This window comes from Botryllus schlosseri, chromosome 12 (assembly GCF_051294905.1).
Source record: "Botryllus schlosseri isolate E-star chromosome 12, Bs_hap1, whole genome shotgun sequence".
In the NCBI taxonomy this organism is placed as follows: domain Eukaryota; kingdom Metazoa; phylum Chordata; class Ascidiacea; order Stolidobranchia; family Styelidae; genus Botryllus; species Botryllus schlosseri.
Window position 1 is genome coordinate 12,355,820 of NC_137247.1, and position 25,728 is coordinate 12,381,547.

At 40.5% G+C, this 25,728-nt stretch overlaps 3 protein-coding genes across 3 annotated transcripts in view; 2 read left to right on the forward strand and 1 right to left on the reverse strand.

The window, feature by feature from the left end:
* LOC145451971 (RNA-binding motif, single-stranded-interacting protein 1-like) overlaps positions 1-25,728 on the reverse strand; it is a 248,113-nt gene that overhangs the window by 197,068 nt on the left and 25,317 nt on the right. The window lies entirely within an intron of this gene.
* LOC145451968 (L-sorbose 1-dehydrogenase-like) lies at positions 1,718-13,577 on the forward strand. The gene is made up of 13 exons (XM_080330186.1): positions 1,718-2,014; positions 2,084-2,144; positions 3,318-3,465; positions 5,002-5,287; positions 5,375-5,495; positions 5,670-5,883; positions 5,947-6,036; positions 6,097-6,218; positions 6,278-6,335; positions 7,482-7,626; positions 10,739-10,835; positions 13,198-13,317; positions 13,383-13,577. The coding sequence occupies exons 1-13, from the start codon at positions 1,906-1,908 to the stop codon at positions 13,516-13,518; spliced, it is 1,707 nt and encodes a 568-aa protein (XP_080186312.1). The 5' UTR covers positions 1,718-1,905; the 3' UTR covers positions 13,519-13,577.
* Positions 14,856-25,102, forward strand: LOC145451979 (putative GMC-type oxidoreductase Mb1310). Its single transcript, XM_080330200.1, has 10 exons — positions 14,856-18,108; positions 18,240-18,300; positions 18,360-18,507; positions 21,022-21,301; positions 21,677-21,797; positions 21,866-22,079; positions 22,328-22,429; positions 22,804-22,922; positions 22,988-23,261; positions 24,995-25,102. Exons 1-9 carry the CDS (start codon positions 18,096-18,098, stop codon positions 23,052-23,054), a joined length of 1,125 nt encoding a protein of 374 aa, XP_080186326.1. The 5' UTR covers positions 14,856-18,095; the 3' UTR covers positions 23,055-23,261; positions 24,995-25,102.

Consider the following 25,728-nt stretch of genomic DNA (forward strand, 5'->3'; position numbering starts at 1 on the left):
TACGATTGTTACATCACACCTTAGGGGCGAGCAAGCATATTTGCCCCGGTTGCTCGGCCATTTTACGAATAGGAGAGAGTAAAGCAACGTTTCTTAATTGTGCGCAGCTTTGAGAGAATAGATAGTGAAAGCTTGTTATGAGCGCTACCGGGGCAAGCCCCGGCTAGGCATTCACAAAGCGAAAACACAGAAGAGAATTCGATTTTCGCGGAGACTTCGCTATGTATGGGCAATTGGGCATTTGCAAGCGAAAGCACAAGAAGAACGCGGGTTTCGCTGTGATCTCGATATATATTGAGCGCTGTGCGTCTATAAATGGTTAAATTGTTATTGAACAGAATTTTAGGTGGGGCAATGCCCCAGTTGCCCTATAGGACGAGCCGCCACTGTTCGTCGCTTTGCCAACAATTTCGACGAGGACTTACCAGGGAATATACGCTTATCCCTTATCGGTCTAGGCCAGACCGGACAATGTATTCGGTGTCTGAGTATTGCTAAATTGATATTGATCAGAGTGTAAAATGGGTTTCTATATTTGCTACCGATATTACCTCATCAAGAAGTTATACAACAGTAGCAAACTCCTCAATCGCACAGATTTGGTTTTAATGATGCAGTAAAGATATGAAGTCCAGAGTGACCCCATACGCTTCTCGAATTTTTACATCAGAAAACGATATCAATCTTATTGATTGGTTGAATAAGCATCCTTCGCTGACTACGTATTTCGCTCGTGATGTTGTGTGATTGCGGGTCAAGCTCACAGCAGAGAGTCATGAATAATTCGAGCAAACTTTTGTAACAAAGCAAGTAAAACATTTGAGATTGTCAAGGTGCATGCTCGTTTAGTGTTGATTTTGAATGCTGCCAGCGCCGTGCATGGAGTGGCCCGCAGTTAAAATGCAATAAATTTGAACCAATGATGTTATAATGAAGTGAAAATTGCAATATATGAAAAAGGTTCACAGTGCAGAACCTACCAAGGTTCTGTTGTGAACGCGAACCTCTAAATTTCCGAGGTTCACACACAGAACGCGAACGTGAACCTCACGTTCACACCATCCCTAATATCTATGAAGAGCGCATCTCTCCCTCATGACGACACAGTTCATATCGCCACCGACCGAAAACAGCTGATTGCTAACGTACGTCATTTGCGTCGATTTGCGTCAGTAATCCGCGATAAGATAACTCACAGGCGAATCCGTATCTGTACCACAGAGTCACCAGGTGACCTTGCTCGCTGATTAAATTATCGCCGATTAAGGCAATCGGTGATTACTTTTCAATCGGCATCTGTGCAATCCACCCTAACTCTTTGATTATTTATTATAAAATCATGGAATTAGAAATTTTACTACTGCAATACCTTCGCTACTAGTAGTTGGAATTGAGCCAGAGTTGGTATGCATCATCTCTACTGACAGCCTAACAATTTTACGGGGTCGGAAGAAAAATGTTGATTTTTTTTTTGTTTTTTTGTTTTTTAATGATAAATTCAAAACTTTCTACTGCGCGAATCTCTATTCTACTGGTTGGAATGGAGCCAAAGTTGGTGTGCAGCGTTTTAACCAACCCAACAATTTTATCAGGTAGCCAGTGAAGTCTCAAGGAAAAGTTTTTTTTGAACAGCCCTAATGCACATATATATTTATTGCCAATCGTTGATATCGAGCGATGCACCCTCAAGTGCTTGACACGCCGTTTGTTTGTGTTTGCTGGCGGGCGACGTATCAATTCTATACAACATTTCGACCCGTGCATTATCTTCCCTTGCTAAAAAATATTCGTGATCACCTGCGGCAAAATGCCATTTCACGGTTTTAACGGACATATCGGGATATCTTTTATAGGCAACTGTCATTCGGTACAGTTATTGTGACACTGCACGGGATTTATAGGAAAATGAAGTTGGTATTGGCATCAGCTGCACTTCTGATAGCCTTACTTTCGCGGATGTTTGGAGAGGATATCACTATTGAACTGGCCGAAGATGAATACGATTTCATAATAAGTTAGTACGGAATAAACATATGTCTTTGATCGGACTTCGCGCAGTCACAGGCTCCCGCTTTCATTTCAGTTGGTGGCGGTACCAGTGGATGTGTGATCGCGAATCGACTAACTGAGGACGAGAATATCAGGTAGCATATATGACAGTCGCTCCTAAACCGAATGACCCCGAGAGGAGTATTTGGTTTGTCATAATTTTGCCACATTCATTCCATACGACTTCGCGTTCACGCATGCGATTTTCCAGACATTGTGCACTGGATATTCGTAAAAATTACGATCAGATCTTCGATTTCGAATAAGATCTTCGACTTTATATATTATTATTACTATAGTTTTGTGTTTGCAACTATATGCTAAAGAGTCTGCGCAGGATCGGGTTTCACACATATATCCATATGGTCCGCTTGTAATATATGTCCCACCTGTCCCAAGTTCAGTCTACTCAGTGTAAGCACAAATATTATAATATAATATAAGTTACAGAAGAAACAAAGCTACAAAACTATCATTCTGAAATTAAGTTAAAGAAGCGTGTTAGTTGCGTAGTAGGGCTGTTCAAAATCAACTCTTTTTTCGGATTCTTGGGAATCACTGCTTAAATTGTCAGGACGCCTAGAAAGGTTGCAAAACAAATTTGCCTCGATTATTCCAACAATTAGAAGCCGCCGCAGATCCAATTGAAATTTTTGAATTGATAATGAAAAAATCAAAATCAAATTTTAATTTATAATAAATTCAAAATTGCAATTGGATCTGCGGTCGCTTGTACTGGTTTGAATTGAGCCAAATTTGGGGTGTAATGTTTTTTTTAGGCAACCTATTGTGATTTACTCACTGAATCCCCAGGATCTGGAAAAAAGGTTATTTTTGAACAGCCCTATTACGACATTGCGTAGCCTGTAGTTTTGTATAATTATTTACCAGCATATATATTGAGCAAGGCACAAGAACGGTAATATAGTAGGAAAACGGTGTAAGAAAAACGGTCGAGTGTCCCGGCTAGGTAGAGAGTGATGGGATGATACACTACTACGACACCGCTCAAATGCTGCATACCGGTCGTATCAAGTTCACCTCGCACCTATACCTCTCACCTATACAAATTGGGTTTATTAATACGCAACATATTATTAGGAGAATCAATGTTACGTTTCCGAATCCATGTTAGACAATACCATTGCCAATGGGCTCAATATGCAAAGAAAGTCAAACGCAAATAAGTTCAACGCTTGCAGCAGCTCGTGACATAGTTTTGGTTGTGCCATGAAAATCGCAGTAAATTCTTTTACGCGTTATTCAAGAGTTCTGCTGTTGGAAGCTGGTGTTTCGGATACAAAGGACCCGAGAGTGTTGCTTTCCAGCGAACGTGAATCTCTTCAGCAGAGTAATCTGGACTGGAATTACACAATTGAGTCACAAATGAACGCTTTCGCCTCGCTACCGAAAGAGGTCAGAATTCATTTGATTTTATTTATACTCTGCGAAGAAAGGCTTTCATCAAACAGCAAATGTTATTACCTGCGACAACTAGACAGGGCACGAATATCAAATTTCGAAACGAGCAATCCTTGGATTTGTTTATAAGCCCAGAAGGCCAAGGCCTAGCAAGCCTTTAGCATGCTTAGTTGAGAGAATCCATGAGTATGAAAAACGGAGTATAGCTACCCATTTAGTTAGTCGATGGTCAACTAACTAACTAACGGTTTTTTGAGTAGTTCTATTTTTAGTTGCTGGTTTTGAAAATGGAGTAGTTGTAGTTCTAGTAGCGGATTTTGAAAAATGAGTAGTTGTAGTTGTAGCTCTAGTTGCGGATTTTGAAAATTAGGTAGTTCTAGTTCTAGTTCTAGTTGCGCGTTTTGAAAATGGGGTAGTTCTAGTTCTAGTTCTAGTTGCTAGTTTTAAAAATTGAGTAGTTCTAGTTCAAGTTCTAGTTGCGCTTTTCGAAAATCCAGTAGTTTGTACAAGTCTTCTAAATACACTCCGGCATACAAGTGCTGCGTCATTCATTGATGGGTGTTCACTGTTCAACCATCAACGATCTTAGTTTATCTACTATGCTCGAAGCCAAGCCTTGTTACAAAAAAAATCTGGCCTCCACGGGAAAATGATCACCAACTATCGTCCTTTACTTTGCCACAGTATGGATAGAGAATTGAATGAGCACTATCGAATCGGTTCCTTTCATTTTAGGTCGTTTCTGCACTTCAATATCAATGACCTGACCAACCCTTCCCTATGGAAGGATCTAGTCAGATATCTACATAAGACATAATATGTTCATGTCATTACTACAATTCTAATAAAAATATAGGCCTACATCTACAATATGCATTCGTATTCCGTTCATTTCCGGTTCGACTTTGTATGAACTCCAGCTAATGCAGTCTATTAGTGTAGTCCGAAAGTACGAGCAGACTACTAGGATTCTATTATCGATTTTGACGACACGGTTCACAGTTCTCTCATTGAAGAGCCCAAATTAGATATGTATGCTTGGATCATTCACTCTTGTATTTTACTGAAGACAGCGATGGCATTAATTAGGCTTACGATATTTTGGAAATCTAAAAAGAGGACACTTTTTCAGAAATATGAGACTTGCAAAATCGGAGAAGAATTCACAAAAATCGGTGAATTTTTCCGACGTTGTGATCGGTTGACTAAAAAAAGGTCATCTTTCCGCTCAGAGCTCAAATTACCGTTTTTCACTCCGAAATACTCGCCGGAGCGTCACTTCTGTGCTAGTTTCAGGCATATCACCCGCATTTTGATCTAAATGTGACCTAAATTTTCAAAAAAGAGGACAAAATCTCAAAAAAGAGGACAAAAGGGCGTCCTCCGAGGACACTTTCAAAAAAGTCAAAAAAGAGGACAAATCCTCTTAAAAGAGAACGTATGGTAACCCTACATTGATGACCCTTTTTATTGACATAAGAGAGATAGGCATAGGTATCTACATCGGAAACGCACTGATTCCTTGCTTAGGCAGGTATTCCATACGCCCGAGGAAAATTGCTGGGGGGAACAAGTGCTTTCAGTTATTTGTACTACGTGAGAGGAAGTCGACACGACTACGATTCATGGCAAAGCAAAGGAGCGGAAGGATGGGACTTCGCATCAGTTGAAAAATACTTCCGAAAAGCGGAAGGCTGGATGGGGCAGGAATTGTCCAAATCACTCGGAAGAAATGGCCCGCTGAAGCTGACAATCAGCGAAAGGCTGTCAAGTACGCGATTCGTTTCGATGCTGCAGAATGTTCTCCACGAAATAGGTACCGAATATGGTTATAGGCCTTATTGGAGGGTCAGTATTACTAATTATAAATTAAATACCCTGTAATGTTCGCTTGCTTGAAAAGGGGTCGAATTCGGAAGTTACAATGACGACATCGAGACAGCCGGGTTCAAGGTGCAAACGACTTATAGAGGATTAAGGGAGACATCTGCAACAGCGTATTTGAGACCAGTGTTTCCTCAAAGGTACCAGTTTCAATTTTCTCTGTTTTCCGCCTCTAACACCGAAATGGATATGGTGAGCAGGCCTATATATGGGGCTTAATCGTTTGTTCACCATGTCCTATACATCCTTTTTAATCCATGACACATATAGCCTCATATTGACGAGAATCAACATATACACACACCCGTTTTCAGGAAAGACCGACTTCACGTACTAGCGAGAGCCTTGGTGACAAAAATACTCATCGACGACGACGGGGCAGCTTACGGTGTACAGTACAAGAGAGACGGACAGTATTTTACCGTAACAACCCGAAAAGAAGTGATATTGAGCGCGGGCGCATTCGGTACTCCTCATCTGCTCATGCTCTCCGGTATCGGACCGAAGTCAGAATTAGATTTACTCAATGTACGACGTAGTGGCTGCAGACTTGATCCTGGATCGTGATGCATGGATTCTATCCATTTTTAGATCCCGACAGTAAGCGATCTCGCAGGAGTTGGATCAAATTTACAAGATCACATGATTGTAGTCAGCGTAATAGCAACAAACATCACAGAGGTTAGCAATTATTACATCTAATGAACAAGGTTCAGACAATACAGCGTGATCTGTGCGCAGGCGAGCAACAACCAGCAAACAGAATTCATCTTTAATGGACAGGGCGATTTCGCCTACGACAACTGGTTTGTGTGGGCTAGGAAAAACAGTAACGCGGAATCTCATACTTCGATGGTGGAACGGTAAATGAGATCATGAAATAATGCCCCAGGGCTTGTTCTCATAGCTTGTTTATTTACAGAACGAGCTCTTTATCAGATATCTCACTGCTCGCCGGCCCCGGTGCACTCCCGAACAAGGTAAATGTAATATTTTTTTTCTCGATTGCGATATCCAATCATTTCATATAAAAGTTCTAGCAATGCATACAGAATCAATAACAACATTGCAAAAAAAATCCGAAAATTATCTACGAAAATCCTAAATAACTCCGCTTCAACTAGTTAGAATTCAGTCAAATTTGTTTTGCATCGTCTTTGAAGACAACTCAACAATTTCATGGCGCAGTGTGTAAATCGCCTGCGCTGCGACACCAATGGTGGTTGGTTCGAACCCTTGTTCGGGCTAGTTTCTATGTGTCGGAGGTTTATCTGAGCTCCTCATCGCTGATCCCGCTGTACTAACAGTGTCTTGAAAAGTCCAGAAACACAGTAAGCCACGCTGCAAAAAGTCGGCATCCGAGACCCGAAGTTGAATGCATGGGAGAGTGCGATGTAGTGTGAAGAGTGAAATGAAAAAGTGAACGATTACGCAGCAATTGAAGAACGATGAAAAAAGAAAAAGTCGAAGATACTGAAAAAGACAATGTCATTGAACTGTACAATATCCATGCCGTGGTGCACAAGGCCTAAAAGGCTAAAAGCGCCACTGAAATGCCTTGAATTAATAATAATAACACACGAGTGTTAAGGTTAAGGTGAGCACTGGGCGATGTGAGCAGTCTACATAACCGAGATACATTGCTATTTGATTACCCTATCATTAATTTACGACAACGTAAGCTGTAAGCTCTGATCTCTTCGTTTGCGGCCAATTTATTTGTAATATAACAACGGAGGGTCACAATCATTGAACGACTGGTAGCTCTCACAGGTCACACCACCGTATTGCGAACAATCAGAACATATACCAAATACAACGATTACTTAATGACTTCAAATTGACTCGTCAATTTCGCTCCGAGTCACATCTAGTCAATCCACATTTATGAAACGCCAAGTCAACTCAAGTCGATACGAAAAACCCGACTCGAGTCATCCGGAAACTGCAGTATGAATTTATAACCTTACGGAAAGTATAGTGTTCGGAACTCACATTTCACGGTACGTGACGTCAGAGATTTGTGTTTGCGTTCGTGATCACAGCGAACCAGAATTTTTCCGGGATCAGCACTATCCAAATGGCCCCAATAATGTGGCCACTCACGTCCGCTTATTTCTCTACAGACTCTCGGTTTGTTCATGGCGACAATACTCGCTCACCCACGATCAACCGGAAAAATAGCATTGCAATCGACAGACCCAACAGTACAACCGAAAATCGACCCAAAATACTATTCCAACGAAGAGGACGTGCGGGTGCATATCGCTGGTTAGTATGAAATACATAGAAATAAGGTAATAATATCACAGTACCACCTGTGTAATCCTATGGACGGCGAAGTCACATATTACAGCTTGTCTCGAATGAGGATGCTCAGAAACTTAAATTTATTAGTCTGGAAGAGGCCGCGTGATGTCGCATTAGGATAGTGGAGTTCAACTTCAAAATACCAGCACATAGGCCTACTACACAACACTGGTTGACGATCCGGGCTACCATTCGTCCTCCTTTAAGATTCTTCCTCCTTTATGAAGAAATTGAATATGTCCTCCGAGGACACCCAAATGTCCTCCCCTTTGTCAATACGGCCTCCTTTATAGGTTTGAGAGCATGAACTGTACAGGCAGTACTAAAACACGCAGAAATGACGGTAAGGTTGACTAAAGAAAAAGTCAACTCGGAAGTCGAGTTGGAAATTTGTTGTTAATCTTAGTTAATACTAAAATATTTTTCGTAAAAAAATTCAAAATACCCATCTAGTCGTCCGCTTTTAGATATTTTGCGACTTCCAAAATGTGCCCTCTTTTTCGGACCTCAAGCTATGGTAACCCTATAGATGTTCTATCACTTTTTCACACCTGAAAAGTTCCATACATAAGTCAACGTAGGCCAGGGATTCTCAAGCTGTGGTCTACGAACCTCGTATGGTCCGCGGACTAGTTTTAAGGAATCCGCGAAGGGGCAATGTTGAAAAGCAAAGTTACCAATTGACTGCTTTTATTTCGTTTGTATTATTTTCTCTTAGAGCGAGTTAAATATTGTTAACCGTTTCCAGTATCTGTTATTAACCATCTCATGGCTAGCTGAAAGAACCATAGAGTTGCGCGTTAACATCAAGACCACTCAAGTATATAGAACCCCTTTAATGTTTTATTTACTCCAATCGCCACACGGATGATACGCATAATAATTGCATTCCAACTGGCAATGAGGCTTACTAAGGATGGACGGAAGTTATGACCATTTTGTGTTTAGCCTATCTGATTCATGTCGAAGGCAACCTTGCTCGGGCTAAGTCACTACAGTGGGTCCGAACAACCACCCGAAATAAATAAGGGGTCCGCGCTCAAAAAGTTTAAGAAACCCTGCGTAGCCTGAATCGACCTAATAATATGCTGTCCAAAGTAGCCTATCTAGGAGCGTCTATTGAAAAATAATAGTAAATGAATGAGATCAAGCTCATATAGACTGATAATAATAACTTGAGGTTAGCAGTTGGAAGGAAATTAACACTGACTGTCGCACTGTGTTGCAAGATCATGTCGCAGGCCACACTAACGGAGTTCAGCCCACGCGTGTTGGAGGCCCCTGTACACCAACACAACACAACCAGGACCGTAACTGCCGCACCCCATACCCGCCAATTGGGGGGGCAAGCTCGAAGGGGGCCCAAAATTATTTCGTGAATTAGAATAAATTATAGCGTATTTTTTGAAAATTTATGCGACTTTTTCAAAAAAATTTCGCGCCATACGCGATTTCAAGTTGCCAAATATCTTGATTACTGGGTACTCTTCCCCCAAGAAAAAATGCACAATATTTATAGAAATGGGCATGTCGGCGTTGGCCATTACCGCGCTACGACGTACCAAGACATATGAAGTTTTAGGCCATGTAACATGCGACTCCAAGGAGTGTGCCAGAACGATCGGCAGCGAGAAAACCGTGACCGAAAAGGACTGCTCTAATGCTGATCGAAAACTTCGTTATATATAGGCCTACGAAATAGATATTGGTTTAATTGTCCGTAGGCGCCTACATGATTGGCACCGAATGTTCCTGTCTTGGGAATCTGAACCTCACCAGACAAATAACATCCCACAGGGAAAATTATATGCCAGTGAAGAAATACCAATTTGGAATCCGAAGATGTCAACTTATTATTTACGGGCCCTGCAGTTTCCAAGACACCTCACTCAGCTCTACCGGTAAATCTGATTACGTGAGCAGAGAGATGATAAAATTGATAGCAATATATATATGCAATTCCCGATCTTATTGACCGATTTTATCGTGATTTAATCGAAAAATTTTGCGCTTTGCGCTGGCTCAATAAACAGTGCGCAACTATAATTTCCTGGCAAAAGCGAGCAACGTGACGGGGGTCCGGTTTATCACCCTATGGGAGCCCAAGACTCAAGTTTTTTTGGGGGCCTGACGAAGTCCTGCTTCGTTCCTGCCAACGGGTATACCTATACACCCGAAGATGTTTAATTATTATTGAGGGGTCCTACCTATTCAAACACACCTCACTCAGCTCTACCGGTAAATCAGATTAGCTGAGCAGAGAGATGATAAAAATTGATAGCAATATATATGCAATTCCCGATCATATATTGACCAATTCAATCATGAAGTAGAGAAATTTGCTCGCGCTTCGCGCGTTTAGGCGAGAAAATCTGACTCACTAAACGGACACCCAATTGTAGATGATACGTAGGGGCAAACAGCGTATAGCCTGAGGGGGGTCTGGGGGGCGAAGTTCGCCAGAAGTTCGGTTTATCACCCTGTGGGGGCCCAAGACCAACGTTTGGGGGGCTGACGAAGTGCTGTTACGGCCCTGTACACAACAACAACAACAACAACAACACAACTAACATATTGTGTACCGTGTTGTTTGTTAATATAGTATAGATTTAATTTTGATGCTCCACTACAAATCGACTTTTGCACCAGACCCTATTTCATCCATTTATATAGCAAGACGGCAACATGTGATGGTATATATAAAACCGAAGGGTACGTATTTGTGTTGTGACAACGCTAGAATTCGAAGTGCTGGGATTTTAAACGCTACACCAAAAGAAAGTCTTATTTAGGCAAAATTTAACGAGTGTCCTGCAGTTGGAATAATATTTCAATTATTTTTTCGATTTTTTTCAATTATTTTTTTCGATTTTTTCAATTATTTCTTCGCGCTTCACGATCTCAGCTACGACTGAGTGCTCTGCTTCGGCGTCAATATTATGGATTTGACAGTCCATGAGCTTGAAAATTGACGATGACGAAATCAGATATCGAGCATCGAGAATCATCCCATTTCTGACTATATAGCTCGGATGAATTGTGTACCTCTCCAAAATATTTATTACTGTTATAGGTATCAGACAAACAGAAAGTGCGGTGAATACCAAGGCGCTAAAAGACGTCGGGGGAGTTCTATTACCTGATGATACCTGCAGTGGAGAAGCTCACAGGTAAATATTCGTTGACGGTGTAAGCTGAAGAAACCTTTAATACATCTATCATCACTACGGTACTTGATCAGCCAATCTGAATTATGCAATATGGCGACAGTCAAACCAAAATTATCTATCGATCTATTGCGTATATTCGATGTGGTCAACTACATTTTCAACTATATATATTTGATTGCTGAGTGCTGTGGGCATTTCAATACCATTTGAATCTCCCGTCACACGCGTGAGCACGAAGCAGAGATTTCTAACCTTCGATATTCCGAAACCCGACCCCCCGTGGCGAGCTGGTACATATGTAGAAAATTGAATCACGCGAGATTCTAAAACAGCTCCAGGACACCAAATATTTTATACGTAGGCAATTCGCTCTAAAACTGGGAGTCCAGGTGTGCCGGAAGAGTGTTGGGGGCGTCGCGATAAGACATAGTCAAGTTGTGCAGTTGAGAAAATCTTCCATCTTCAAAATCTCTTTTTTTAATAACATATCTTGCAACCACTACATGTAGCATATCGAAGAGTATGATATAATACAAAGACTGTGAAATCTTTAGATCTGGATGTCATAGCCGTGGGGCAACAACGTGCTGCCAGACATGATACTAATATTGATCTCGATTGGAGTCAACATTACTATTATTACACTGCGTAACATCATTTTCGTTTAAGTCCATTTCTGATGTCCCTTTATTTTTACGAGGCGTTTAGTCAAAAATATGTATTTTTTCGTATCATCGTTAATTTTGAATTTATCGTCATCCTTGTTTTCTTGACATTTATTATTGAAAATACCTAGTTTCATTAGTCTTTGTATGAAGTAATTTATACCAACTAGAAATCAAATATTAATGACTAAAATATTCCAGGTAGGATCCCTTTGAAGTCGGCTTTCATGTGATATGTTACTTTCCGATTTTCGTGGAGACTATATTACGCCAGAAATATTGGAGATTATTGTTACGTATGACGGGTTTGGGAGACTATTTGGTGCTAAACTCGGTTTCTACCATTGTCCGATTTGGTTGGGGAAAAGATTTTCAATTCAGCATGAGCAGCTTATTCTATTGTACCATTCAACACAATAGATCGGCCTTGAAGCATTCGCACGCAATTTTACGGCCGTTACCGTCGCATCATACAATGTCAAAGTAATTGAATTTCACGGTTGCGTGAGCGCAAAATAGCTCCTTTTAAAATGAATAAACTTTGCCATCGGGATTTCAATTTGGATCAAATACATTTTGCTGAATTCGGCATCAGATAACAGAGGTATTCTTGAATTTACATGCAAAGCTGAGACCCATGACTATGTGGTCGGTTTGACTTAGAGTCACCTGTAACCAAAACCACTGATATCAGCGATGGTCATCAGCTAATCATAGTAAAGACAAGTCCAAGTGCCTCTTCCTGTACGCAGTTATTTTTCAACAGTCAACCAACAAATAATACTGATTTAAATGCGATGTTGAAGATTGTGTTGTTGTAGGTCACATATTAAACTATTCGATACCCTTGGAAATGAGGTTCCAAATGTCTTACTGGTGTGTATCAGTGCATCCCGCATCAATCTTCGAAGTATTTTTACATCCAGTATCAAGCTCCAGCGACAGTGGCAGGGAAAACATAGAAATTGGATCAAAATGTACAAGTAATGTTAGCTATCATCATTATAAACCTATACGCTGTGGTCGGTTCGCGCACCGGAAAACATCTCTGTTACGAAAATGTGAAATGGACGATGGTATACTTTGATAAGCCCGTGATTTTCTTCCCTTGGTTACGTTGGTTTACTTATCACCCAGAAGTAATATCTGTCGTCATAATGGTGTTTCTCTCTCTCTCTCTCTCTCTCTCTCTCTGAAGGCAATTGACATAACTCATCCTGTCGGAACACCTCATCCGAAATTCAAGATGAGATCGACAGATGCCGTATTAGGGCTGTTCGGAAAAAAATTCTCAAATTTCACTGGCTACTTGAAAAATTTGTCAGGTTGGCTAAAAAACGCTCTACACCAAATTTGGTTCAATTCTAACTAGTAGCCGCATTGCTATAAGAGAAGAAAGTGTTGGATTCGTTTTTCCAGACTGCCTATAACCATTCCATGGGTAGACAGAAAAATTTGAATTTTTTTTGCATAATAAATCCCAAGTTTTCTTCTCTGGTAGCAATGTCGCTACTGTTTGGAATTGAACCATATATGGTGTGCATTAGTGATGAGCATCGGACGGTCAAATTAGTTCGTAGTCCTAAGACAACAATTGAGTCATGTTGGCAGTGGGGCAGACACACCTTTGAAAGTTCACGCGAGAGGGCATAATACAGTTACGTTTGAAGGATTGACATCTGGGTTTATACGAATAGGTCCGACGAATATTACCGATGTCTAATCAAGCACAAAGCCATCTTCGGCTGGCACGCATGCTGCACTGCCAAGATGGGTTCACAAACGGATAAATTCGCAGTCGTCGACCCGCAATTACAGTGAGTTGATGATTGTTATTGCAATCCGCTACCCGCAAACAGAATGTGTCCACGATTTTGCTCAGAGTGTATGGAGTAAAAAATCTGAGAGTCGCAGATGGCTCGGTCATGCCACACGTCACCACTGCAAATACTCAAGCCGCGTGCTACATGATTGGAGAGAAAGTATCGGACGACATCAAGAACAAGTGGAAAAATTAGTTCATCCTTTTGACATGTATGCGCTGATATGAAATGCGGAAATATATATATATATCGAAGCACCAGTGCCTTTTGCGGATACTGAATTATAGCCCCGCTTTGGCGAGCATGAGATCATACAGCACCGGGAACATGAAAAATAATGACAATGAATATTAGTCTACTGACATTACTGAATGAACAGTTAATTTGTCACGAATCGAGCAGGGGTTATAATTATTCACCATCAGTTGGCACGTAGCCGTATTGCCGCAGCCGTACATTTACCGTCTACTCAAATGTGGGAACTTATTCGAGTCAATTTTTCGATTGACTCGACTTGGACACGTGTTATTGCGAATGACTTGACGCATAGCCATAAGATTTCAAACATTCCATGTGCAATATATCTTGATACCTTTACTTGTCTGCCTCTCCACATATTCTGCAACAGCAAACCTTGGCGCCGCCGCGCCGGTAATTCCATTGCAATTTTGTGATAGTAAAATTGCCCTAGTTACGTTTTTACTGTTTGCCAGCATTTATCAACACTTGAAAGTGCGAATCTTTAAGTAATTTTCAAGGTTTATTGTGTAGGCCTATTCCTAAAATGTATACATTCCCAGTGGAGAGCCGTAGACGGAGGTAGATGATAACTGATTTAAAAACTGCAGCGAAATTGTAGAACCTTTTTAGGGTCATTTCCCACGGAATGGCAGTGACGCTCTGCGGTCACTTCTATAAAATTATGCGAATTGCTGACATTTTATGAAATATATTTCTCGCTGTACTGCGCTTACTATGACCTATGTTTGATGCCACCCACACTTCATTTTTAATGTTGAACTCTCTCGACGTCTTCTGCCCGCCAGAAGTCATTTACATTTGGAATCGCCCAGAACATCAATTTTTTATTCAACGACACCTTCGAAAAACGATCAAATACTTTGAAACACGCACTGCGTCATTAACATATTATTTTCCGTCATTTACCGCACGACTGCCCAATGGTTGTACTCTAGTGTAGCGTAATTTGTCTCAGACCTATTGGTAAATTCATATGTTATTTCCGTCCCTGATCAATCCCCATTCTTCAATGATCATCTCCGCAGCTTTATCTCCAATCATGTAACATGGGGCTTGTATGTTCCCAGACGTCACATGTGGCATTACAGAGGCGTCGGCGACGCGCAGATTCTTGACGCCGTACACCCTGAAACGTATCGGGTGCAATGATAGGCATTTTAGTAAGGTGGAATCGGGTCGCGAAATTGTTCTTAAGGCACAGTTTTTCGATTTTGAAAATTGAAGTAAAATTTTTCGAAAATTGTAGCCCTTGCCATTCGGTTAATGACGATTTATTAGAATAACAGGGTGCATTGTCCTCTGAGGAAGCATAGGTTACGGTTGGGCGTATTAAAAGTACACGTATCTACCGATTTGATAATATACTTATTTAAATCTTTGACCCTGAAAATTAGCGAAGTTATTCTAGATACAGGCCTACATATAGCGAGTATTATTGAAGGGAAGGCATGCGTTCATGATCTCGTTCCGTTCTAAATTGGTGAATAATCAGGATCCTGGTATTGATGGATAATAAGAGTATAATTCGTATATATACCTGTGAGAATTTCTGTATTGGTAGCAAACATATTTATATCGCGATAGCAAAAATATGCGGGCTATATTACTCCATTCACGATATCACTAGAAATATGCTATACCGACGTGTCTGCAGCAAATATTATTATATCTAGATGCATTGGTGGAGAGAAGGGGCGAAAAACGCCCATACCCGCTTCAAATTACCTACCTGTACATTGTGACGTTTTCGTTATGTATTTGTGACATGACGTGATCTCATTTTTGACAAAAAAATTATCCCCCCATAAAAATAATTTTATTCTGCCTACGCCTACGTATTGATGATATTCAGCTAGTATGCCTATCACAAATCTTGTCGATCTGGATATAGGTAGCCTATATATATACGAGCGATAGCAGGGGTTATTAACCGTGGTTCCTCATAAGGCACACTCTCAACCCATACATATGATTTGTGATGACTGATGACACACCCGCGTCTCGGCCATCATTGCTTGCAGGCAATTAGGCTCGATCACTACCCAGTAATCGACTGTTGTGGCAGCGCGTCCTGTGCAATGGAGTAATCAGTGGAGGTTGGGATACCTCGTTCTTCTCAAATGCCAGTTCTGTCTCCAATATCTATAAGCCCATTTGTATTTAAGCAATTGATATGACGCTGCTGTGTTTCGACCGAACAATACGATGGTATTAATTTGTCCTTTTGTGTGAAAATCGTGATTTATAGGTTTTGTTCTTTTAAAACGCTCTTGATACACAGTTGACTTCGGCGCCAGTAATCTATAGTAATGTGCAGTCATAGATGCGTGTTGTGGTAGGATTTTATTTTCATAACTCGGCGTAAATTTGGGGTTCCCGAAGTCATGTAGATTAGCGTGTAAGCGTTGCCCAGGTTAATGAAGGTCAAGAGCCACTGCAGGCTTCAAAGTTAACGCATTTTCGGTCTATTTTATTCATTTTATGGGTTTAGTCCGCGCTGTATGGTATTCAAATGTAGGCTGCAGTTACTATTCCAAACAATTTTTCGCGGACCCGTCAGAGCAGTGCTTGCCAACCTTCATCGACTCCTCGCCCCCTTATCAACCTCAACACAAACTTTCACCCGCCATGTTTGAGAATCCGAAAAAAGACATATAAACAGGGAATTTAGTCACCTAAATCGGATCGCTGGTGAATTTACTGAAAAAGGCCATTTTCGACATGATAGATGCTCGGAAAACTGGTTTCCGCATCTACTTTCCATTGAGTTGACCTTTTTGATCATTGCATGAATTCTTCAATAGCAGTTGCATTCCTGTAATAACTGGTATAGGCTCGATCAAGTCAATCACGGGCTTTCTATCTGCTGTTTAGTCTTCTCACCAGACTTTATTTTGGCATGCCATAATAATTCGATAAATCATTTACGCGAGTGTAGGTTTGTATTTTTGTGTGTATATTTACATATAATCTCTTGGATGCCGACTTGACATGATGATCGCCGTCACCCGTCTGTACCGTTAGACAGATTGCTAGACACTTATTATTGTGTGTGTTATATCGTTTATTTTTACATTTTCAATTTGTTTGTCCTTTGTTGATAATGCTCCGGAAGACGAAGCGATAAAGTCTCACTTCACCTGTCGCTCATCACACATCTCCTGTGAACAAGGGAATTATATTAAGAAGTCATTAGTATTTGTCAGAGATGGCGATCTACTTGGAATCTGATTAGGTTTCACCTGGGGATAAATTAGTATATGCAGCTTTAGACAAGTAGAATGACATTGGACTTGGGATTTCTAGTAATTAGCCGACCGCCGATAAGATAGCATAATGACTTCTTGGTCGGTAGGTCGGGGGTTCAATACCCGGGCGACAAAAGAGAACAAAGACCTGATTAGTAGGGCAAGTTTTTCCAACTTTTTTGCAGCTTCCAACAGCTTCCTAGATACTCAGAAACTACGTACGATGATGTTTTGAGCTGTTTGGAGGGATCTTATAGTGCAACGTTTTGCAACTTTTCTCTATTTTTCGTACCAAATTTTACTGCAACTTTTCTCAAATAATGCATCGAAATGTGAAGGAGTGATTTAAAAACATGCTATAAACTATTTCTTGTATGGTTTTATTCTCTTTGATTTGCATAAGAAAGAGCTATATGATGGGTTAGCTGCATCTCACTTTTATCCTTGCAAGCAAGAAGTTCAACTACCCCAGCCAAGCACGACAGTTTCCGAACAATCGTTTTATTAATTCTGTCGTTTAAATTTGAGATAGTTTCCCATTTCACGAACGCCCAGGCGGAACCGCCGAAAATTACATCTTCACCGGACAACCTTATTCAGGCTATTGATTTGTATAGTTGAAGTCACCAATAGTGAGTTTTTCTGTCACGTCTTGGGTCAAGTTTGCAGACCTTACGGGTTTGGGGTGTGTTATTTGACTTGTTTTAAGGCAGGGGTTATCGCTATGCTGCTTGGCTTTTTGGGGAAAATAATTCCCGTATTGCGTAATTTCCTTGCTGTGTAACGGAAAAATATATAATTTTGGCGGTCTCGCCAGAATGTTCGTAAAATGGCAAAGTAAAAAATTTGACAGCTCTGCAGGAACTAGGCTACACAACGGAACCTTTCGAGTATCTCATACCTTTCTAATTTAACAAAATTACAAATGCCACTTTTTACTGCAACATTAGCCAAATTAAATGCAACTTTCTTTCGATTTTAGTGCAACAAAACTTGCCCAACTGAAGGTATCCATGGCTTCCCCACTTAGCGCTCAGCATGTCCACAGATTGTGTGTGCGCTGCGTATATATATCACGAGTCGGTGTATATGCCGCAAAACATCAAGCATAAATATATACTATACGTCCCATTCCTTAGTAATTTGTGAATTAGGTTTCATGTCTGGGCCATTTACCGGATACGGACTTGAACATGACTATGTCTGACTTCCACGTTTTAGATCAGATGCCAGGAGGCTAATTACCACGAAAATCTGCGAACCATGAATTCATTTGGTAGGGTGAATGCTTCTTGGTATAGGTTCTGGATTCGATGCCCAGCCGTTATTGACGTGGGAAAGCACCTTTGCCTCTCACAATATGATGCATCCTCGGTGCGCATGTCTATGCTCCTGTTTACTTTGCAGTGGGCGCGGGTACGACTGGGAGCGTTGTTGCGTCGAAGCTGTCAGATCACTCTTCGTCAAGGTAGGAAATGATTACTGGTAAAAACACCGGTCATGGCCAAAGATTTCTACTCTTCTCAGAGTCCTTCTTCTTGAAGCGGGAATGTCCGACTTGAAAGAGCCAACAATATTCATTCCCGGCTACTCGCATCTTTTGCCCGCTACTGCGGTGGACTGGAATGACGCGATAGCGCCACAAAGACACGCCTTCTTTCGCAACCCATCGCGGGTTTGTCTACAAGATTAGCACATAAGTCGGCACCCACGCCAAATATAGAGTGTCAAAGCAGCAAGGGTCATAATAGCGAATTAGGGCGGAGATAATAAAGTCAGCTGATCCGGGAGAATGCTAATCATCTGATTAAAAACTGCTAATCGGGACGAATTTTAGGCGCAGATAATAAAGTTAGCTGATCCGGAAGAATGGTAATCGTGTGATTAAATACTGCTAATCGCAACGCATAAAGTTATAAAAGGTTAGGCGCGATGGTTAGTCGAGTTGTCCCGAGTTTTCAATCAAGTGCATTATCTGTTGCATCATAATGCGAAAACGCGTTAGAAGCTATCGGTTGTCAATTTGTTGAATGAAACAGTAGCCTGCTGACAGCGATACTACCACTGTAATCGAATTATCATATCATCGCGTAATGAAAGTCGTGTCCAATTCGTACGGTACAGCTAAGAAACGGAGTATAGAATATTGATATCGCTCTGCCATGGCGGGTACATAATTCGTTGATTGTTAAGTGAAGCTATTACCTGGAGACAATCGGCACAGTCATTATCGGAAATATTTGTGCGTAGGAATGGTACGCAGTGTACGCAGTTTTTATAGATAACTAGTTATCTATATAGTTTGTTCCGGTTTGTTAAGTCATGAGATTAACGCTAAATTTATGCGCTGCGATGAACCGGTTTCCTTAATCCTGGGTTGATAAATCCTGACGAACGCGATAATCAACTTTATTGCTAATCCAACTTATTATCTCCGCCCTTTTTTTTATCGGATTAGGATTAGGGACCAGGTTAGCTTGTGCTACGGTTACGGTTGGGGATTAGAAGATATGGGCATTATTTGGATTTGAGTAAAGCGGGATTAGCATTGCTTTTAGATTAAAGATTTCTATGAACCTTGATGTGGACTTTAACATGGAATTTCCAATAATGATGAGGCGATTTCGGATTATAAATTTATTACCAGACATCGACTTGGATTTGAACTATACTCAAAATGATTTACGGATTCGGCTTTGAACATGCATTTACATTTCAAATCCCGAACCATGATTTGGATTTGAAACGATTGAATCTCATTTTAAGGGGGTTGGATCTGAGAGATTATGGATAATGATTAGGGTGCGGATGGAGATAAGAGTAGCTTGGATTATTTTGAACGAGTTGCTATCTCGCTGTTTTGACGCTCGCTAGTTTGACTGCTTTGTTACTTTGAATGACTCGCTGTTACTGCGTTCGCTGTTTTGAATTCCCTGTTTTTACACTAGCTATTTTGTACGCACAGCTGTACAGTAGGGCTCTTCAAAAATGACTTTTTTTCTCAAATAGTACTGGCTACTTGATAAAATTGTTAGCTTACCTAATTTAAGCCTACACACAAAATTTGGTTCAATTCCAGCCAGTAACCGCTTTGCTACACGAGATGAAAGTTTCTATTTATTATCTAAAAATAAATAATAAAAAATTTGAAAATTTTCTGTTCACCACATGAAAGTGTTAGGCTGTCTGTAGAAACTATGCTCACCAAATTTGGTTCAATTCCAACCAGTGGAAGCGGAGTTATTGCCGTCGAAAAATTTGGATTTGAATAAAATAGTATTTACGGTGACCGATTCTTTGTTTATTTATTATAGTTCTGCTCACCGTAAATACTATTTTATTCAACTCCAAATTTTTAGTAGGCCATGGTAGGCTTAAATTAGGTAACCTAACAATTTTATCAAGTAGCCAGTACGATTTTAGAAAAAAAAGTCATTTTTGAAGAGCCCTACTGTACAGTGTACACTGTACATCCATGCATCACAGAATTACTGTTTGTGATATTGAGATACCAATAAAATGTAAAGGTGTTATATCAAATTGCACGTAACAATGAAAGTAATTGCTGTTGACTTTAGTACACATGGTTTCGACTACATTGATCATTTTAAAACACAAGGATTATTTTCATCATCATTGGTTGACGAAGTCCCGATTATGAGCACGGTCGACTGTCCTTCTGGGATTTTGTAAGACTATACGTTTGTGTTCATGGGATGATCATAGATAACTCTCCAATACCTTCGTACGAATTCTTTATTTTAACAATGCTCGACGAAGTCTCTCCATATGTAATTGCACAATGGACGATACATCCGTAATGCAAAATCACGAGGTCGTATTTTTGACATGACATAGAAAATTAGGAGTGAATATCTTTAGTGTAGAAATGCCTCATTCTCCTGGTATCGACATCAGCCATATGACATTTTACATCAATTTAATCTGAATGAAGTAGGCCTAAGAGTCTTCCATATTGCACCAATGCAAGACCTATTGCTAATCATTTATCGATCCGTAACTATGATAGGCTACTCGTGACAGGAATCAGACTCTCTGTTTGAAGAGAGTATTCAACTTCATACTTCCGAAAACGATTAAACGATTGTAAAAATGCAGTCCTTCGTGCCAAAGGGATGCATCGAACGCCGTTTTACTTCTGCTTATTCCTGATCTCTATATATTTTAGGTTGCGCCCTACTTTCAAGGGAAGGTGCTAGGAGGTAGCAGCTCTATCAACTACATGGTATATATTCGCGGCAGTCCACATGATTATGACTCCTGGGTCGATCATGGTGCCGAAGGATGGGGATATAAATCCATTGAACGAAATTTCCGAAACGTAGAAAAAGCGTCTGGTGAATACATGCCGGACAGCATGGGAAAAGACGGGCAGGTTAAGCTATCTCATAAACATTTCCCGGGATCACAAATGTCGAAATTGATGTCAAAGATTGCAAATGATTTCGGTTAGTGTGGAGATATTGTGGATTTAAGACGAATCTTTCCTGAGGTATGTTTTAAACCAGTTGGCATACCACAGACGAACGCAACGAATTTATGAACTCGCCTAATCGAGATTATCCTTCATACATCTCAATATCAGACAGAATAGTTAAACTAACAGTATAGAATATAAGAGACTATAACCAGCCTAATATGGCGTGTATCACATACTTTCTTTTCAGTAAATGTTTTGCTAGAAGTTCTTCATGACATGTACTGTCCGATGTCGTTTTGCAGGAACTTCGTTGGCGTATATCTATCTACTATAAGTCGCCTCAACTTCATCAATAAAACTTTACAATAGCGTATTACGGACTAAAGCCGTTGTTGTATTCTAGGATTCTCCATCTCAAATTACCAAGATCGTATCGAGGGTTTCAGTTACTGTATCATGACGTTGTATGGAATGTTGAGGCAAAATTCCGTCATTTCATACTTGCGATCGGTATTGCCGGACAGGTTACCTCAATTACATGCTCCGCCTCAACTATGTAGCATGGATTAACTCCTTCAGTCAATCTGCTTAGCAAAAGGCAGTTGGATATAATTGAAGGAGCACGAGTTACACGGATACTGTTTGATGAATATAACAAAGCCATCGGCGTTACTTACGTGAAAAGAAATTTGAACTTGACAGTGTATGTCCGAAAGGAAGTCATACTAAGTGCTGGATCGATTGCGTCCCCCCAACTGTTGATGGTGTCTGGTGTCGGACCGCGGGAGCACTTGGAAAAGTTTAACGTGAGAATATACTCTGTCGGCGTAGTTGTAGTGCTCGCAGCGTAGAATTTGCTAATTAGTTTGCAGCAGACGTTTTATGAAAAATATATATCAGTCGATACTACAAACCTACCCAATGGTCATTCTGGAGTGAATACCAGTCTCATAATATTTCACTATATTACTGTTGTATTACAATCTAGGTGATACTAGATCCCCGATCACTTCTCTGAAAGAAAACCCATGAAATGGATACTCTTGTATTGCAGATTCCTGTTTTGATTGACTCCCCAGGTGTTGGATCCAATTTAAACGACCATATATATGTTTTCAGCACATTTCAAACCAATATCACGTTACAGCAGAAGGAGGTAGGCACAATCCATTGGTCGCTACTATTTCATGTGCTCAATACACTGGGACTGTTGTAAAATGAACGGTGCGCGTTACAGGCCTTCGCAGTCTCGCATATAAATGAGATCACAAATTTTCTGATGCATAGCCACCTGTGACCACTGTCCATGTCAACTCATCGTGGATAATATTTCCTTGTTGTCTGTCTTGAGTAGGCCTACATTTGTGTACGTTACCAGGCCTTTAGTATTGGTCTTGTATCCAAGAGAGTTCCAGGGAAAAATACAGCGATAACATACTAAGAAATAATGATTATTTATATTATTTTTATTTTATTTTCATCATCATTTTTATATCTTCTTTGATAAATATCGAGTGTTTATTGTATTAGGCGCAAAGCCCTGAAGAACAGTATCTGACAAAGGGCACTGGACCGCTCGTTGATATTGAATACTATTTCCATAGCACCAAAAGCAAGTACTTCAACACGTCCAAGAGCGCAAGCAATCTGTATGTTTATAAGTTATTCAATTGAATCCTTGAGGTAAATATCTTAATTAATGTTAACTCGTCAGAAAAAGGCCATTTCCAGATATTTTTACATTCTTTCTCCCGGGAAGCTCTGACGACGGGATAAGATAAATTACGCAAATATAAGGAGTGCTGGGAATTCCTTTCGACAGCTTCATTCCCGGATTTTATAGAATATGACAGTATCTACTATGGTGACCATCGCCCATGGAAAATCTAGGCGAACCATCAGCCTACGATCCGCAGACCCACTAATCAGGCCGATTATCGACCCACAATATTATTCACACGCGGATGACGTCGATGTACAATTAGATGGTGAGATTTATTCGGTAGCTGCGGAATTCTAGTTTCCCGCGAATGTACAATATCACACGTGACGTTGCAATGCTTTTACAGTTGTCGCACATTATGACAGTGTCGCGCTTATATGACAGTGTAATGAGACTTTGATTTCAATCGGGGGTTTGTAGGGCATCCGCGCCTGCTAGCCACCACGCCCCACTCATCCAGGATGTGTTAGCCACTTCAGTTAACGCGAATTAAAATCCGACGTTACGCTCGTATTCAGCATACTTGGATGCTACAACGCTGACACAGAATTCTTCAAGCATAGATCAAGCATAGATCGACTGGATCACATCCGGTAGCCCGAATCTTCCATGTTGTTACAATTGATCCAAGATAAGATTTCAATATAGGTGAAAACCAACCAACCTTGCAATGAGTTGTATAATGGTCTGCTTTATTATATGCAGGCTATAGCCTTCAGCCAAATCGGAAGATCGGCGGTCACGGTAGCGACACTAGCGACCCCAGCGCGCTGTGTGCAGTGTGCACTCTTTAAAAGTGGTGAAAATGGTTTTGAGGTCATTAGGGTCTCCTAAAATAACTGAAAGGAACTCGATCTGTGTGCGTATTTTGCATCATTAGCATTGAGTCTCTTCATCCAGCCATTCCAGTTGGAATGTTGAAACTCAGGATCGTTGGCTTTAATAACCCACACCGATGCTCATTTGTGGTACCTGGATCGATGAGAGGCTGATCCAAGCTGATCCACGAGCCAATGATCAGAAATTTTGGTGAAACAGCTACGATCCATGCAGTAACAATCGACAATGAACTCACACAAGGCCGTGCTGCGTTGATAGTCGCTTTTTTACTTTGGTACAATTGCGTCCATCTTACAGAACGGAATGATACAGAAAAAACCGTTTTTGCCCTTGCTGCATGGCTTAGAACTGTAGTTGAGTAATTACTGTACTGATTTTAAGCCTGTTTATGTGCGTTTTACCCAGTAATAGAGTATACATAATTTGTTGAATCGTCCAGTATCGAATTACCAAACGGTGTACGCTATACTTCTGACGATATAACTATGCCATCAGTGCCATTTCCTTTCCATATATTTTCCACAAAACATTCTGTAGCAAAATGTAAATTTTAACAATCAATTGAGAATCACGAAAATCCATTATTAAACCGAACCTTAGTTACTTATAGGCGATAAAGATTTTTTCAAATATTTTTATTATATTTTGTCAAATTTAACAGCTTTTTTTCTGGGTTTCCCACAAGACTTGAACTTCAACATTTTAGCACGTGTTATAAGAGCTTGACAGACACATTGGTGAAGAAACTGTTTGGTAACAATAGTTCACAGATTTGTGAAATATTCGATAAAACACCCTCACTACCAGGCAATTTTCGAAAGGGGGCGCTGGAGAAAAAAGGTTCACAATCACTGATATAAAGCATGCTTTTTAGCAGATACATTTACAAAAAAAATTCCTAGCGGAAATTATGGTAAATAACACTGAGGATTTAGTTCGGAATCAGTACCCGGGTGGTAAGCCTTATGAAAATCATGAAATAATATGTGGCGGTTCTAAAATGGAATCTGGTCAATTTGCCCATCGAGAAATTCTGAATTGCCTGCCCTTGGGGTATTTGCCTGCCCTTGGGGTATTTGCCTGCCCTTGGGGTATTTGCCCACATGCTAAGAAACACTGAAATACAACATATTCTACAAAACGGTATTTTGCATGCAGGCTTACGACTGGTGGAAAGATATGAAACGTCTGAAGCAATGATTGCCGCGGGAGCTCGTTATATCGCACCACAAGCCTGCGATAGTCTTTACACTCCTGCTCCGAGGTATATGTAGACCTCTAGCATTTTGTACCTTGATCTGGTCCTGTGTTCGTAGATCGCTGACAGTTATGCTTCGCCAACTCAAGACGCACAGATTCTACTAAATTCCATGCTGACTATATGGAATGCGCATTCGTATTCTCCTCTTTAATGACTACTGTGCCGACATAAAATCTTAGGATTTGCCCGGCAAAGAAATCTGCATGAGTTCGTAGCTTATTAATCCCGACAAAAGCATCGCGTCTGCACATCTCTTATAGTAGCCTACGTTATAAGCTACACTTGCTGTAAGGCCATTCCATTGTGTGCATTGTGATACGTGGCAGCTACATGAATACTAAGGTCCCAGAAACCGCGCAAATTAGCTCATTTTCACAAAAATTTTATGGCTTTGAAAATCCAATAAACAATTAGACTGAAATTCGAAGGAAAGTTCAAATGGAATAAAAACATCATGACTTAGGTAGATAATGGAAATGTGAAAATGTGATTACTGTAGCCAGATATTTCATAACAATGTTTACTGCTTATTATGCCGATCGAAAAAATATACGAGTCTTGCATTAGCCGTCAGCTATTTCGGCTCGTTCGTGACTCGCGTAATACCTTTTGTGAATCGAATGTATAATAT

Coding starts and splice junctions, on each gene's coding strand:
- LOC145451979 (XM_080330200.1), top strand. Junction 18,301..18,359: donor TCAGATCACTCTTCGTCAAG/GTAGGAAATGAT, acceptor TACTCTTCTCAG/AGTCCTTCTTCTTGAAGCGG. Junction 18,508..21,021: donor TCTTTCGCAACCCATCGCGG/GTTTGTCTACAA, acceptor TATATATTTTAG/GTTGCGCCCTACTTTCAAGG.
- LOC145451968 (XM_080330186.1), top strand. CDS start 1,906: ATGAAGTTGGTATTGGCATCAGCTGCACTTCTGATAGCCTTACTTTCG. Junction 5,496..5,669: donor AGACCAGTGTTTCCTCAAAG/GTACCAGTTTCA, acceptor ACCCGTTTTCAG/GAAAGACCGACTTCACGTAC. Junction 5,884..5,946: donor CAGAATTAGATTTACTCAAT/GTACGACGTAGT, acceptor ATCCATTTTTAG/ATCCCGACAGTAAGCGATCT.